The 16,783-nt window shown below is 41.9% G+C and overlaps 1 protein-coding gene across 11 annotated transcripts in view; it reads right to left on the reverse strand.

Moving 5' to 3' along the window:
- Nucleotides 1-16,783, reverse strand: part of NCKAP5 (NCK associated protein 5) — a 587,437-nt gene that overhangs the window by 300,813 nt on the left and 269,841 nt on the right. For all 11 annotated transcript variants that reach the window (XM_074967251.1, XM_074967249.1, XM_074967241.1 and 8 more), the window contains one exon: nt 6,213-6,276. In XM_074967251.1, coding sequence (XP_074823352.1) covers nt 6,213-6,276 — 64 coding nt within the window. The remainder of the gene's footprint in view (nt 1-6,212; nt 6,277-16,783) is intronic.

Here is a 16,783-nt window from a genome sequence, read left to right on the forward strand (position 1 = left end):
TCTCTGCCCTATGATGACTAGCTGTTTGTTTCAACTCTCTTGCTCCCCGTCCCTCAGTCTTTTCATCTTAGCTTCACACCACACCTGCCCCACTTCTCCCTTGCCCGGTCCTCCTCACTCCCTTCCTTTTCCATTTAGTTTACCCCACACCCACCTCAAACAAACCAACACATGGAATTAATGTTTGCTACCATCAAGTAGTTCACTCTGCTTCTGTGTTCCACCCTTTCCCCTACCCTAACCTGCGTCTGTCTTGTCTGTTTAAACTGTAAGCTCTTCTAGGCTGGGACCATCCACTATACTGTTTGTACAGTGCTTAGCACAATGGGGCGTCCTTTCTTGGTTGTCCCTAAGGCATTATTGTAATAAACATAATTAATAATAAAGTCTCTGTGCAATTTGACAGTTCTACAAATCAGAAATTATTTGTGAAGATGGTCCAGTAAAAAACTGTGAATAATACATAAATCTAAGCAAATCAAAGTGTTCACAGATAAGTTTAGCCTATTTTTCCATTTCACATGTATCACAGAATCATAGAATCTCAGGGTTGGAAGGGACCTCAGGAGGTCATCTAGTCCAACCCCCTGCTCAAAGCAGGACCAATCCCCAATTTTTGCCCCAGATCCCTAAATGGCCCCCTTAAGGATTGAACTCACAACCCCAGGTTTAGCAGGCCAATGCTCAAACCACGGAGCTATCCCTCCCCCGCCACATAATAATTTATTCCCTACATTATCCGAACTCTAGTTGTGACACACCAGTTTTTATAAAATTGTTTAAAAACGTATTTGTTATATCAGTAAAATTTATTTTTTGGTAGAGACGATTTACCTTGAGAGAAAAAAAATCTTCATTTTAATCCTTTCACCTCAGCATTTCTTGGTATACCTACTGCCAGGAATAAATTGAACACTGAGATAGTGTAACTCTGGGACCCAAAGACTTACAAAAAATGCATTTCCTATGTGGGTCTGATAGCTTGATATCATATACTGTTTCCTCCTGATCTGTTCTCTCGCAAAAAGATGAGATACCTCACCGTGAGTGGCGCTCAACATTCTCTCCTCGTAAAGATGCATTTCATTATTGCTTACCACATGTGTTATTTATACAGATGTGTATAACTCATATTTTGAGCAAAGATATCACAGCTTAAATCGGATCTAAAACACATGCTTAATGTTTACTTTTAATTATTGCTCTGTCTGAATAATCCCCACTGCAGCGATTCCTGTAACGGTGGGTGGACGAGATAGCGCAACAGGTCTTTCCTGTCTATAATTCCTTGGGCCGTACATAGGAGACAACAGCTGGTCATAAGTTATGGCTGCAATTAACTAGCATCCCCCTGTGTAGGGAAGCAAATCCTAAATAGTGTAGATTTTTCCACCTGATTTAGGATAGGCATGCTCTGGAATCACATGTACTCAAAAGCTATGTATGTCTAGAACTGGGGCGGGCAAACTTTTTGGCCTGAGGGCCGCATCGGGTTTCTGAAATTGTATGGAGGGCCAGTTAGGGGAGGCTGTGCCTCCCCAAACAGCCAGGCATGGCCCGGCCCCCCGGCCCCTATCCGACCCCCTGCTTCTTGACCCCTGAAATCCCGCCCAGGACTCCTGCCCAATCCAAACCCCCAGTTCCCTGACGGCCCCCCGGGGACCCCGGCCCCATTCACCCCCCCTGCTCTCGGTCCCCTGACTGCCCCAGGACCCCATGCCCCTAACTGCCCCCGGCCGCCCCATCCAACCCCCCCCCTCCTTCCTGACTGCCCCCCCCCGGACCCATGCCCCATCCAACCACCCTTTCTCCCTGACTGCCCCCAGACTCCTCGCCCCTAACTGCCCCCCACCACCCCATCCAACCCCTCCTCTCCTTCCTGACTGCCTCCCCGAAACCCCTGCCCCCATTCAACCCCCATTCCCCGCCCTCTGACCGCCCCAAACCCTATCCACACCCCCTCCCCCTGACCACCACCCCGAACTTCCCTGCCCTCTATCCAACTCCGCCCTGCTCTCTGCCCCCTTACCGCACTGCCTGGAGCACCAGTTGCTGACAGCACAGCTGCACCAGGACAGGCAGCCGCGCCGTGCTGCACAGCACAGAGCACTGGGTCAGGCCGGGCTCTGCAGCCCCGCCACTCAGAGCATTGCGCCCCATGGTGGCACGGCTGCGGGGGAGGTGGGAAAGCAGGGGAGGGGCCAGGGGCCAGGCAGGATGGTCCCGTGGTCCGGATGTGGCCCGTGGGCAGTAGTTTGCCCACCTCTGGTCTAGAAGGTTAATATTATTTATTTAAAGAGCCTCAAATTATCCCACAAGAAGGACTTCACATTTAAGAAACTGTATTAGTTCTATGCCTACAAGGAAAACTAGTTCATAAAATTAAAGGAAACATTTCAATCAAGGTAATAGCACTTTGTACTTTTTTAAAATTATTTATACTGAAAAGCAATACACACAGTGGCAAACCTGAGGCCTGATCTTTGCCATCTTTCCTCAGACAAAACTCTCTCTGAAGCCAGTGGAAGTTTTGCCTGAGTTACAGACTCCTAGATTATGATTTAACACTGGAAATTTTTTTTCTCACCTTGTATAAGAGCTCTGCTCCAATACATACAGTAGAGTCATAATTTATAAGGACAGAAGGGACCATTGTGACCATCTAGTCTGACTGTCTGCATAACACAGGACACTGGAATTCCATGAATTAATTCCTGTTTGGATGTTTTTTTCTAAACGATATGATCTAGCCCAATCTTGATCAACAAATTGCCAGTGATGGAGAATCCACCACAACAATTTGGTAAGTTTTTTCAGTGGTTAATTGCAGTGTCAGTTACACTGTTAAAAATTTGCTCCTTGTTTCCAGTCAGAATTTGTCTAGCTTCAGCTTTCTATTAAAAGCTGTAGCTTCAGAATCAAACTCATCTTTATCTGCATGCTGCCAATTATGCCTTCCAAATCTCTCATTTTATTATACTAGTCATTAAATGTGGCTTACATATATTTTTAAAAGGGAACTGTTGAAATTTTAAGGTTTTCAAGACTTTGCATCACAAGACTAATGGAGTTTTTACATGCCCACATGCACTCCTCATATGGTCACTATTTCAGACTCTCTCCACTTAGTTTAACAAACTATGGGCCAAATTCTGCCTTCGGATCCAACTAGATGACTCCATTTTAGTCAATGGCAGCCTCACGCACATGTCCACGGGAACTGGGTTTTGTTTTAGTAATTCTGAACATATCTGCTTTATCCCTTGTGTCCCCCAGACTTTTCAGGTGAAGACAGAGATAAATAGAATCCTTCTCAGATGGGAAAAGTCCTCTGGATTTCAAATAAATTAGGCAGTGTTAATAAATGGTTGGGGCAAAAATAATGTTGTTTTAGTGTGATAATGTAACGCCGACAGACCCTGGTCAGCGGCAGGTGGGATCGAACCTGGGATCTCTGGAGCTTAGTGCATGAGCCTCTACAGCATGACTTAAAAGCCATATGGCTCTTTGCTAAGGCTGTAGAGCAGACTTGTTAATCTCTCTCTCTCTCTCAGTGGTATCAGTGCCACTAGATGGCACAGAACACCACACCCAGGAGGTGTGTGGGTTACAATAAGGCATGCTATCAATTGAAGTTATAGTTAACTAAAACCAGCCATGCCAGTTTTTAACTCACAATCTTCATCCCACAAGCTTGATACATGGAAAACAGACAACCAACGGAAAGCAAAAAATAAATTAAGAGCTTAAAATTTATACAGTTATCGAACTGGTCTTCTTTTCTTTCTTTAAGCTTCCTTACCTTAATTTTTCCATTTTTCACAGCTTGGGAGGGGCAACTTTTGACTAAACAAACCTAATTTGAAAGAATCCTTATTGAGATTACAGGGATAAACCATCCCGATGTGTAGAAAGAATAGTAAATATGGCAGGCAACCAGCTTGGCTTAACAGTGAAATCCTTGCTGATCTTAAACACAAAAAAGAAGCTTACAAGAAGTGGAAGATTGGACAAATGACCAGGGAAGAGTATAAAAATATTGCTCGGGCATGCAGGAGTGAAATCAGGAAGGTCAAATCACACCTGAAGTTGCAGCTAGCAAGAGATGTTAAGAGTAACAAGAAGGGTTTCTTCAGGTATGTTAGCAACAAGAAGAAAGTCAAGGAAAGTGTGGGCCCCTTACTGAATGAGGGAGGCAACCTAGTGACAGAGGATGTGGAAAAAGCTAATGTACTCAATGCTTTTTTTGCCTCTGTCTTCACGAACAAGGTCAGCTCCCAGACTGCTGCACTGGGCACCACAGCATGGGGAGGAGGTGACCAGCCCTCTGTGAAGAAAGAAGTGGTTCAGGACTATTTAGAAAAGCTGGACGAGCACAAGTCCATGGGGCCGGATGCGCTGCATCCGAGAGTGCTAAAGGAGTTGGCAGATGTGATTGCAGAGCCATTGGCCATTATCTTTGAAAACTCATGGCGATTGGGGGAGGTCCTGGACGACTGGAAAAAGGCTAATGTAGTGCCCATCTTTAAAAAAGGGAAGAAGGAGGATCCTGGGAACTACAGGCCAGTCAGCCTCACCTCAGTCCCTGGAAAAATCATGGAGCAGGTCCTCAAGGAATCAATTCTGAAGCACTTAGAGGAGAAGAAAGTGATCAGGAACAGTCAACATGCATTCACCAAGGGCAAGTCATGCCTGACTAATCTAATTGCCTTCAATGACAAGGTAACTGGCTCTGTGGATGAAGGGAAAGCAGTGGACGTGTTGTTCCTTGACTTTAGCAAAGCTTTTGACATGGTCTCCCACAGTATTCTTGCCAGCAAGTTTAAGAAGTATGGGCTGGATGAATGGACTATAAGGTGGATAGAAAGCTGGCTAGATTGTCGGGCTCAACGGGTAGTGATCAATGGCTCCATGTCTAGTTGGCAGCCAATATCAAGTGGAGTGCCCCAAGGGTCGGTCCTGGGGCCGGTTTTGTTCATTATCTTCATTAATGATCTGGAGGATGGCGTGGATTGCACCCTCAGCAAGTTTGCAGATGATACTAAACTGGGAGGAGAGGTAGATACGCTGGAGGGTATGGATAGGATACAGAGGGCCCTACACAAATTAGAAGATTGGGCCAAAAGAAATCTGATGAGGTTCAACAAGGACAAGTGCAGAGTCCTGCACTTAGGACGGAAGAATCCCGTGCACCGCTACAGACTAGGGACCGAATTGCTAGGCAGCAGTTCTGCAGAAAAGGACCTAGGGGTTACAGTGGACGAGAAGCTGGATATGAGTCAACAGTGTGCCCTTGTTGCCAAGAAGGCCAATGGCATTTTGGGATGTATAAGTAGGGGCATTGCCAGCAGATTGAGGGACGTGATTGTTCCCCTCTATTCGACATTGGTGAGGCCTCATCTGGGGTACTGTGTCCAGTTTTGGGCCCCACACTACAAGAAGGATGTGGAAAAATTGGAAAACGTCCAGCGGAGGACAACAAAAATTATTAGGGGACTGGAAAACATGACTTATGAGGAGAGGCTGAGGGAACTGGGATTGTTTAGTCTGCGGAAGAGAAGAATGAGGGGGGATTTGATAGCTGCTTTCAACTACCTGAAAGGGGGTTACAAAGAGGATGGATCTAGACTGTTCTCAGTGGTAGCAGATAACACAACGAGGAGTAATGGTCTCAAGTTGCAGTGGGGGAGGTCTAGGTTGGATATTAGGAAAAACTTTTTCACTAGGAGGGTGGTGAAACACTGAAATGCGTTACCTAGGGAGGTGGTGGAATCTCCTTCCTTAGAAGTTTTTGAGGTCAGGCTTGACAAAGCCCTGGCTGGATGATTTAGTTGGGGATTGGTCCTGCTTTGAGCAGGGGGTTGGACTAGATGACCTCCTGAGGTCCCTTCCAACCCTGATATTCTATGATTCTAATATCTCAATCTGATATTGGCTATTTTGGTTCAGAGTGATGCTTGCTTGAGTTTCAGGGTGAATTCCCATCACCAGGGAAAAGGAGACTATTTCTCTGCCTAACACAAGTATTTCCAAGACAATGGTGTTTCTGGTATAACTGTGAGTTTTTCCAAAATCATCACTGGCAAAAACATCACTAATCCTAATGCAAGACTAATATTTCAGTGGCCACCCTCCGGAAGGTGAAATGTGTCTAAGGCCTGAATAGAAAGGGTACAACTGGAATTGCAAAACAGATATTATCCAACACTTACCATTGTCCCTTCACTCTCACTTCGCGCAACTTCCCGCTGCAGCTGAGCCACAGACAACTTCTCCCTATGGAAAGAGAAGCACATGAAAAGCAGATCATTTTTCACTAGTTGGGAGAATGCTCTGCTCGCATGTCACTGCAGCATTCTTCGACATTGCCGTGGTAACCGTCTTGGCAGAGCTCTCTCTCTCTCTGCCATATTTCCTAAAATGTTTAAAGGAGTTGAGCTTTATTGTTGCATTTCATGACAGCCTGACACTGTGTCAGTGAATCAAATCAACCTATGCATCAATTGTCCCATTGAAACAAGTAGCAAAATAGCCCATGATCTTGGCTTTATGGGAAAACTTCACCTGAATTATGTTTTCATCATTTTTCTGTAACCTTGCACATCAACTTTATTCTACTATATGGCAGCTCTGGTTAGAAGGTTGGAATATTTAAAAACATTTATACTATATTTGAACTTTATAAATAAACTAACAGAAGAAGCTGAGAACGCATTACCAACCGTATTCATAAACACATTCTGTAGCATTTTGTAATTCAGTATTACTTACAATTTTAGACCCCAATCCTGAAACCCTCAGTCACATGAAATCCTCATTCAGATCCTTAGCTTGACTTCATGTAGGCCTATTTGCTTTATTAAAGGGGCGGGGGTGGTGGTAAATCAAGTTCTTATTGTGTACAGTAAACAACAACAGAGAGAGTTTCTCTCCGAGAGTCATACGCAAGGGATAAAATATATGGTTTTAGAAGATTTGAAGAGAGATTGGGCAGCAGATTGTCAGTTGGTGTACTCTGGTGTAGCACCACTGACTTCAGCTGGAGCAATGCCAGTTTACACCAGCTGAGGATGTTGTCCTAAAAGATCATGGAGTGGAAAGATCCTGGAAGGCCCTGGAGCGGAGAGACATAGTATGCAGGAGGTACAGAAGAGAAGTCTAAAGGGAACAGTGTAAAGGGAAACAAAAGACACCAGTGCTAGTTAAGTAGAGTGAGCAGGGAGAGGAATAAAGAGACAGGAAATAACCTTTTAAAATTATTTTAAGAAAGGCAAGATGGGCATTTTTCAATTGGGTTTAATAGTTATTGGGGAATATTCGTGATGCAACCACATTAAAACAAAAAAATGTGGGGAGAGGAGAACACACTATTCATATATCCACCCTGAGGGGCAACATCAAAAGGATAATAAAACTTTAGGAGAGGGGAAGCATATAACCCCCCTTGCACCTAATGCTTAAACCTATGAGGAACAGAATTTCAAGAAGCCTAGACTGTCACAAAAAATTCCATGCAAATGGTGAGAGAACAATAACACACATCACATACCCCACAACAACACTCTCACTTAGAGAGTTCTATTCACTTCCATTCAGCAAACACAGTTTAGACCTAAAAATACATACAGTGATAATCCTGAGGAGGGAGTAGTAGTTAATGTAATTCCCTGACCACAGTTTCAGTTCACACATCAGTCCAAGAACTTTATCTGCAATTAAATAAATGGCACCAACAATAGACACACCATCCCCTTAGTAATTCCACAGCAGATATCACGTGTCCCCCTTTCTTGATCTGCTTTACAATACATGAGCAGTTTTGAGCAACTAAAGCCATCATGATAGATAAATCTCCTCACTGTATTTTCCACTGAATGCATCCGATGAAGTGAGCTGTAGCTCACAAAAGCTTATGCTCAAATAAATTGGTTAGTCTCTAAGATGCCACTAGTACTCCTTTTCTTTTAGCTTGCTGAAAGAAGCCTCACTTCCTTTTCTTAAGTAAAAAACATTTATCAATGATTCAACTCCAAAACCTCTCCCACCTCCTTTGCACACCTGAAGCACTGTGTTGCACAGCATAATACAAACTGTTTAAAATATGCTTTTTAAAAATCACGAAAATAAAAGTTTACTTTTTAAAAATTTAACAAATTAAATCAGTCAAGGGGTGAAAAAGAAGGGGTAAAAGGCAGTAAGAGTAGGCAAATACGAAAACTAATAATGCTCAATTCATATATGTGTGTGTGTACACAAATGCACACGTGTGTGAATACACATGTTGTATGAAACAAAACTTTTTTTAGAGGTTGAGTTTCAGCATGGGCAGAGACAGATCAAGATGAATTTAGAAAAGAGGGAGAGCGAAATAATTCAGTATCCATGAGCCCACCACAGTAAAGTCCCAATCTCCTACCAATTTAAGAAGCAATGGAGGATTCGTTAAAACAGTAAGCGTTGCAAGTGCATAGACCAAGGCTCACGGAAGAAGCCAGAAACAGACAGATACTTCAACTCTCCATCCTCACCAATGACTGGCTACCCTGAAAAACATGTTTTCCAACTCCAGAACAAAGGATGAAACTCAGACTGCATCATTTCATGTGGTCAATCGCCAGCCTAAAAGGGAAGACAAGATTGACTGGTAAAAGCATGACGGTGGGGGCAGGTGAGAAAGGAGATGAGAGAAATCTAAGAGGAAGTATTCTCTATTTCCCTAAACCTGTGGAATCTCTGTCCTGTCAAGGCTCCCACAGATGAGAAGGGAGACAGAAATGCTCTGTCTAGCCCTGGGGAATTCTTTCCGCAGAAAACAATGCTGACAGTCAGCATCAGCTCCCTGGAGAGCCTACTCCATGCCATTGAGAAGGGCTGGCCCAGGCACAAATGAGAAGACTGTGGCAGCAAAGTTATTTTCAGAACAATTCTGCCAGGACCAGGAGATGCTTCAGAGTGGCCCACCATAGATGTGTGAGTATCTGTAGGATTCCACAAGGGTTGATGGCACTGGCTTGGATGGCCCCAAACCACACACATATCTTGGGCCAGCAAACTAGCCCCCTCCCCTCTCAATGATGGGATAATTAGTCGGGAAACTTAAGTTGAGACTGAGTTTTCTGCTTAAATCTGCCCAGCCACGGATATTGCCATGGCAAAGCATAACCTGACCTATATAGCTTTTAAAATCTCTAATATTATCTGAAAGTTGAAAATTGTCTGTTCTTATATCCCTGTGTGTTTGTGTGTGCGCGTCTGTAGACAGAAGCTACTTTCAAATCATATTGTGTTATGTTTCATCTCAAGTTACTTTGTACTGTTCAAAAATGGGTTATATCTTAAAGGTTAATATACTGCAAATGCTTTATATTACTGTAGGCCCACGGAACAATGAGGTCATATTTTCTGTACTGGCATCTGTCTGATGATGAAAGTCATATCCGAGAAGCACATTTAAAACAATGTTAAACAGAAGAATGGTCTAAAAGATAGGATGCTGGACTGGGAGTCAAGAGACCTGCATTTGGTTCCTGGCTTGTCACAGACTCCCTATGGAATGCTGGGCAAGTCTCTTAGTCTACCGTGTGCCTCAGTTCCCAACCAGTAAAATGGGGATGATACCTTCCTGTTTCACACGTATTGTGGATAAAATCCACTAATGCTTGAGAGATGCTCAGATACTACAGTAAGCAGAGCCATATAAGAACTTAAATAAACAGGATTTGTTCAAAGGGAAAGTTAAATTGGGAGGTGTACTTCCAAATTGGGCCATTAAGGTAACTCATTGTGGCTCTCATCTAGCAGACCAGGGGTCTCAAACTCCCGGCCTGTGGGCCATCTGCAGCCCGAGAACCTCCCCAATGTGGCCCACAGGGCTCCAGCAATTTTGGGGCCAGATCTCTCCCTTGGCCCTGCCTGCTGCTTCTGGGCGCTCCCCTCCCCCACGTGTCCCCTAGACGATTTACAATGGCCCAGGATCCTGCCCACCACCGGCAGCACAGAGGAGCTGAGTGGCTTCTGCGTGCTCGCTCCACATGTCTGCCGGCCCCAGGGCGGGACAGGGCAGGGCAGGGCTGTGCCGCCGCACACTGCCCCCGCCCCGAGCGCCCCTGCGGTGTCTGGGGGCAGCAGTGTGTGGAGGCCCCCTGGCCCACCCCACCTTGGAGCCCCAGGTAAGCACTGCACCTCCTGATGCCCTCCCAGAACCTGCACCCCCACCGCTTTCCCACACACCCCCTCCCGTCCCCAAACTCCTTCCCAGAGCCTGCACCCCTCCCCTAGCCCTAGCCCAGAGCCTGCACCCCGCACCCAAACTCCATCCCAGAGTCTGCACCCCAGACCCCCTCCCAGACTCCCTCCCAGAGCCCAACCTCTCACCCCTTCTGCACCCAAACTCCCTCCCAGAGCCTGCACCCCAACCCACTACCGCAGACCTCCTCCCCCATCCAAACTCCCTCCCAGAGCCTTAGGCAGGTGGGGTGCGGAGTTTTGGGGGCAAGTTCTAGGCGGCATGAGTGACATTACTGGCCCACTGGTAGGATTTGAGGACTGGCACTGGCCCTAAGGTAAATTGAGTTTGAGACCCCTGTCGCAGACCAATGCCATTACTTTGGGAAGTACAGTATATGAGAGGAAAAGCTGGCTCAGAAAGAAATAAAATAAAAAGGACTAAGCAAGAAAGTACAGATGTGAAAGGGCCCCTTCAACTTGACTGGGGGACTCCTCTCTTTTCGTGGGTAAGTTGATGTGGAGTCAGAGAAGCAAAACACAAAGGGGAATCAGGGCAAATCAAGGTTTGAAGTAGAGCTGATCAGAAAAAACCGCTGCAGAACAGGTTTTCATTGGAAAGTGCAGTTCCATCAAAATCGAAACTCTGAACAAAACTGTTTCACAACATTCTGTTTCTACATTTTCAGATGATGTTTTAATTTTTCCTCCAAAACAACTTTTTGTTTGATTGTTTTATTTTGTGTTATAATATAATTTAAATTTTTTAAAAAGTCAAAATTGAAATGAAATATTTCAAACAATCCCAATAATTTTTTTAGGAATATTTTTTCAGAAAATTTCAAAATTTTCAGGTTTTATTCTGGATTGGAATAAAAACAGTTTCTAAATCTTGAAATCCTGTGTGAAACAGAATTTCCATTATTTACATAGCACTAATTTTCAAGAACTCTGTACAGAAAGTGACTCCTACCAGAGAAGTTACAGGATTACCTCTAACCTATCGCAATCCAGCTTTTACATAAGCATTTATAATCATAGGCATTTTTGCCATGTTCCTAAACTATTTACCATTCACAAATTTAATCAGTTTAACCTCACTGGAACAATTTCCATTCGTCATGGTACCTACCTATCAAATAACTTAAGGTATTACTAATCAAGCATTCATATTTTTAGAGTACTTTCATATAGCTAATATTAGCAAAACCTAAGTAAAGTATATCAAAACAATTTGGATCTTGCATTTAATCTAATCAAGTTTTTGTTTGTTTTATTTGTTTTTGTTTTCCAACTTGACTATCAGAGCTCTAAACATCTATTGAAAATGCACAGGTAGAACAAATACACTAATAGCACCTTTCGTGCAAATATGTAGCTTTTAAACACAGCCCTTTTTTTAAGGCCCTTTGCGTAGATGCTACTGTAACACCGACAGACCCCTGTCGTTGGTGGGCAGGATCCTACCATAATCAAATTACAAAATTGGTTAATCCTGTTTTAAGGATTTAGCTCATCCACTGGAAATAGTCAGTTTCTTGTTTGCATTGCTTCACTGCTTTAATATGCTTTAGTGGAAAAGCTAACATATGCTTTGAGGGGTTTTGACTTTTTAATTGCAAAACAAATGCCTAAGGATATTTCATGAGCAAAGCACATAAGAGCTGTTTATCCATATTTACAGTCTGCTAGAAAAATCAACATTAAAATACACAATGAAACAATATGGGCCCCCCCTGTATCTACTTCAGCTGTCTGCAAAAAAAAGAAATTATTTTCTCTCCCTATTCAATCTTACATCTGAATGCAGAACAAGCTATAAGTTCCTGAAGACCCTGAGAACCCAAAAATCCCATCTATGCTTTCACTAATAAAAAGATTTCTCTTTCTGGTACATGAATCTTCTGAGTACTACCAGCAAGAGTCTTGGAGAAATATTAGAAAGAGAGCTTCCTTGAGGGATTTCCTAAGGAAACAAAGCCAGGATGGTCACCCTTAGAGAATCTGCATGATGCAAGATAAAAGATGTAATATTTGAAAAATTCTGCAATGAAAACAAAAAACACAAAAACAAAAAGTAGCTTGTTACATATCACAAAAAAAAAGGTTAAGAGCACTGCACAGCCATTTGTTGCATGGGTGTCTAAAAGAAAGTTTATCTGGAGGCAACCCAAGTTTATGTTTCTATTTTAAATAGGCCCCCCTCCTAGAAATGAAGAAATTGTGTACTTCACTCCAAGCAGATTGTTACCTTCACTTACTAGGACACATTAGTGAGGCACAGCAGTGCCCCTGGACCAAATCAGTCCATGGTGTAATTTCATGGCATTCCATCAGGGATTAATTTGACCCATTGGGTATGGTAATACATTGTTTTGCACCACATGTAATCATATACACCAGCAAAATGATTGCAAAGTGCATACAAAGTGCTATCATTCTGAGTTGGTAGCATTTTGCACACAGTTTGAATTATCGTAAATTATTATACAAGCTGTATAGCAAGGGGGAATGAGGTCCATTGTGTTTAACTGTGACCAAATAAGACTATCCATTAAAAGCCACTGTCTGAGGAAGTTAATCATTGACAAGTCTGATTAAGATATAACCTGTAACAGTTCTCAGCCCAGATTTTTTTTTTTTTAAATCAACACAGTGTCAGTTGGATAAGGATTTTTATTATGACTGAGCTGGAGAATAGAATAGGTTTTCAGCTGCTTTAGCCTTTCAGATGTTTTGAATGTGTAAGAATATTGTGATGAGCCTTCAAAGTTAACTTTTGGTTTTAATATTTTTAATAGGAAATATGCTTAGCTTTGCTGTGAAGTTACACAGTTTTACTAATTTTTAAATCAAGTATATTTTATCCCTATAGTTACTACAGCAGACCTGAACCAGACAAAAAAAAATTTCTGCAAGGACTGGACAAAATATTAAAATAAATTCACTGCAGATGCACTTGTTGGTACTTTTGGAAAAAACATCAAATGATAAGAGGTTTACAAAATGCTGTTAGAAAGCATATTTTGTGCTTTTGAAATTGATTTGCACTGTAAGTGGTATATGTTGTAGAAGATGGGTCGCAGGCCGTAAATACAACAGGGGACAGTGTTCCCAAAATGGCTAGCTAGAGACCCTTTATAGAGGTAACTGAGGGAGCCCGATAAAGATCTGATCATATACCCTTGGCAGACAGGACCAAACATATACATGCAATTGCTTTATGTGAATACTATGAGAGGAAAATACTTTAAAACTCTTCCCACCATTAATATCTCTCACAATAGTCTACCTTTCTGTGTAATGATGGGATGGGACAAGTAAGGCATATTTGGCCCACAAAGGAAAAGGTTTATGATGTTCTAAATAATCCTGCCTACATTCTAATTCTCCCTAACTACTACTACTCCTTCAAGCCATCTTCCTTATGAGTTAGACTGAAAAGAAACTATGCCATGTGACCAGTCACAACTAACTGACAGAGCTCAGATTTTCAATATCAAACACTAACTTTTCAAAATTCAGAGAGACAAAAATAACTGGACTGATTTTTTTTATTTTATAAAAAACACCACAACTTTGAACAAGAATGTTAGTGTATGTTATGGTCTGCTCAGAGACATTCCAGACACACAAAAAAGATGCTACCTTTGTTGTGTAAATTATTCATTTAAAAATCCAAGTATATATTTTCTAATCCTATGTCCTAATCTTAAACAGTCATAGCTCCAAACTCTCTCTATAATGGGCCAAACCCTAACACTGAACCTGAACCTCCCAAACTTTATGTTAAGATTCTGATCCATATTTTGAAATCTCAAATTCTGGAGCTTTTAGATAAAGAATCTTGGTTCAGCCTCCTACATAAGTGAAATGATGATATACCTTTCCAGCATAAGAGTTCAGGCTAGGGTTGCCAACCCTCCTGGGTTGTCCTGGAGTCTCCAGGAATTAAAGATTAATCTTTAATTAAAGATTATGTCATGTGATGAAACCTTCAGGAATATGTTCAATCAAAATAGTCTCAGATGGAATCTCATCCTAATTTTCAAAGAAGGTTTAGGCATGCACAAGTAGATTAGGACACAGTTTCAGTGCTAAGAAATAATTTTTTTAAAAAAAGCTTTGTAATAAAAAAGTACTTTGGCATCAATCAAAACAAGGAGATTTGAAATTTCTGGGTACTGCACCTAAAACCTGATGTAATGCTTCACTGAATCCAGTTGCCCAGGTTCCATAGAGAACACAATACCCATAAAAAAACCGGACAAAGCCCTTTTTTCCAGTCTTAATCACACATCAGTACACCCACGATGTGTGTGCAGAATGTGTGTCTTACATTCTTAACACTTAAGCAGCTTCCAGAGTTTCCCTTTCATACTGAAATGATCATTTTCCGATACAGCTGTACTTCTTCTTTATTTAATTCCTCTTAAGAGTCAGTGCTCATGTTATACAGACTCTAGTTTTTCTATAAACCAATCTTAACCTGAGAACAACAAAAAAGAGAGACTGTTTTTTCATGTATGTTTCACACTTAGCTTTGTAACCTTCACACTGTGTTGAACTTGCACAGTTCTGCATAAAAGTAGTATTACTTAAAAATCTAGTATTTTCCTTCATGTAGTGAACCATTTGTAACACTGAGCTCTTGTCTTCCTGTAAAAATACAAGAGATGACTTGGCAGATTGAAAACCATGCTTTGTAAAAAAATTATTTCAAACAGTTAGACCACACCACACTAGTCAAACTGTATGTTAGCAAGCACTGTTTTATTATCGTATGGGTGTATCAGTCCATACAAGTGCAGATTCCTTTGCCACAGGAAAATAAAAACATCTTGACAGCAACATTACACAGTAGAAAGACAGGAAGTGAAGAGTACCCAACTGAAAAGGCAATAAATATTTAAGCAGGCAGGATATGAAATCTGAATTTCAAAAGCGCACATGTATCATTAACTCTTTCAAAACACTTACCCTCACTTTCCAAAAAAGCTGTGGGATGTTAAATAGGACCTTGTTCTTCCAATGATCCAGAAAATCAGTCTCTAAAATCCACTAAACCAATGCTTCAGCATGGTGCCAATACTGACTTATGGTGAGGTGTACTATGCACAGAATTACAAGCACCACTTCCTTCAACACCCTTGTTTTCCATGGAGGTTTCCCAACCAAGTACTAACCAGGCTTGACCCCATTTAGTTTATGCGATCTGACAAGAGCACAGGCCCAGGGTGATTGGCTGTAGTGAATTAATTTAACTCAGTTTTAACTGGTGTTGTGATCACTGTGGTTAGCAGTGCTGAATACTTGCTTTCTATTGTAGGAGATTATGTATAATGGATTTGATACTATCAAAATGGCAGTTCCAAACTGAATTTTTGAATCGTTATTTTGGAATCATGACCATTTTAATTGGATCTGGCAATAGAGAAATTTAACTTGCATGGAAAAACTAAATGAAAATATAAATATGATGGCTAGACACAGTAGAAGAAGCTTTATTTAAAGGAATACTTTAATTTACATCGTCTGCAGTCATTTTTGGTGTATTAACCCTGTTAAAAACCATCAGAATAATTCATATATAGAAAATGGCACCAGTAATGCATAGTTTTCTATTTATTTGTAATTGTGAATATTTGTCTATATTATAATTGAATAGAATTTACATAACAGAAGTAAGTATAACTGAGATCAGGGCCCTATTGTGTTAGGCACTCCCCCGACACACTGAAAGAGAGTCCATGCCCTGAAGAGTTCACAATCTAAAAAGACAAGACAAACAAAAGGGTTGGAGAAAGGATGGCTATCAGCAGTCCCCACTGACTCTCTACCTAGCAATCAGTTGGCTTTTCCCACAGACATCATATGAAAGTCCTTAGGAAAAATTTGAAACAGGACAGGGTAACTGCTGTACAGAATAGTTCAGACAAGATACAGAAGGAATGGGGGAGGAGGGTGAAGGGGAGAGAGCATCAAAGGTCATTGTGAATGACAAATGAGTGTTTGAGGCAAGCATCGTTGGTGTAATAGAGGAGACATGGAACACCCCCCAAAAGATTCAGGAACAGGTATGTATGGTGAGGCAGAATCATGAAGGGTCTCAAAGGTGAGGACAAAAAGGTTGAATCTGATGCAGAGAAGGAGGGAGAGTCCATAAAAAGGTTGAAAGAGAAAGGGTAGTATGGTAAGGACTATAGAACAGATTATGAGAGGATAATTTTTCTGGGAGAAAATTATTCACCTGAGCTGCTATCATGGCAGCTGAGACCAACTGGAGGAATTCAGCTAAAAGCCCCTTGATTTAAACATCTGGGTGCTAGTAGCAGTATATTTTCAGATGTGGTCTCTTGACTCAAATTCACTAAACCTATGAGTTCAGTAGGGTCTGTACGGGTCCTCCGAGCAATTCTCAATGCAGGATTCAGATCTTAATGACCTGCTGTTGTTTTAGTTTACAGACAACTTTTACACCTTTTGTCATTTAGGGGAAAAACTGCTTTAAACTTGGGTTGATTCCATAGCACTAAGAAAAGCAGCATCTTTATGCTCA

Source organism: Natator depressus, chromosome 11, assembly GCF_965152275.1.
Source record: "Natator depressus isolate rNatDep1 chromosome 11, rNatDep2.hap1, whole genome shotgun sequence".
Classification (NCBI taxonomy): Eukaryota; Metazoa; Chordata; order Testudines; family Cheloniidae; genus Natator; species Natator depressus.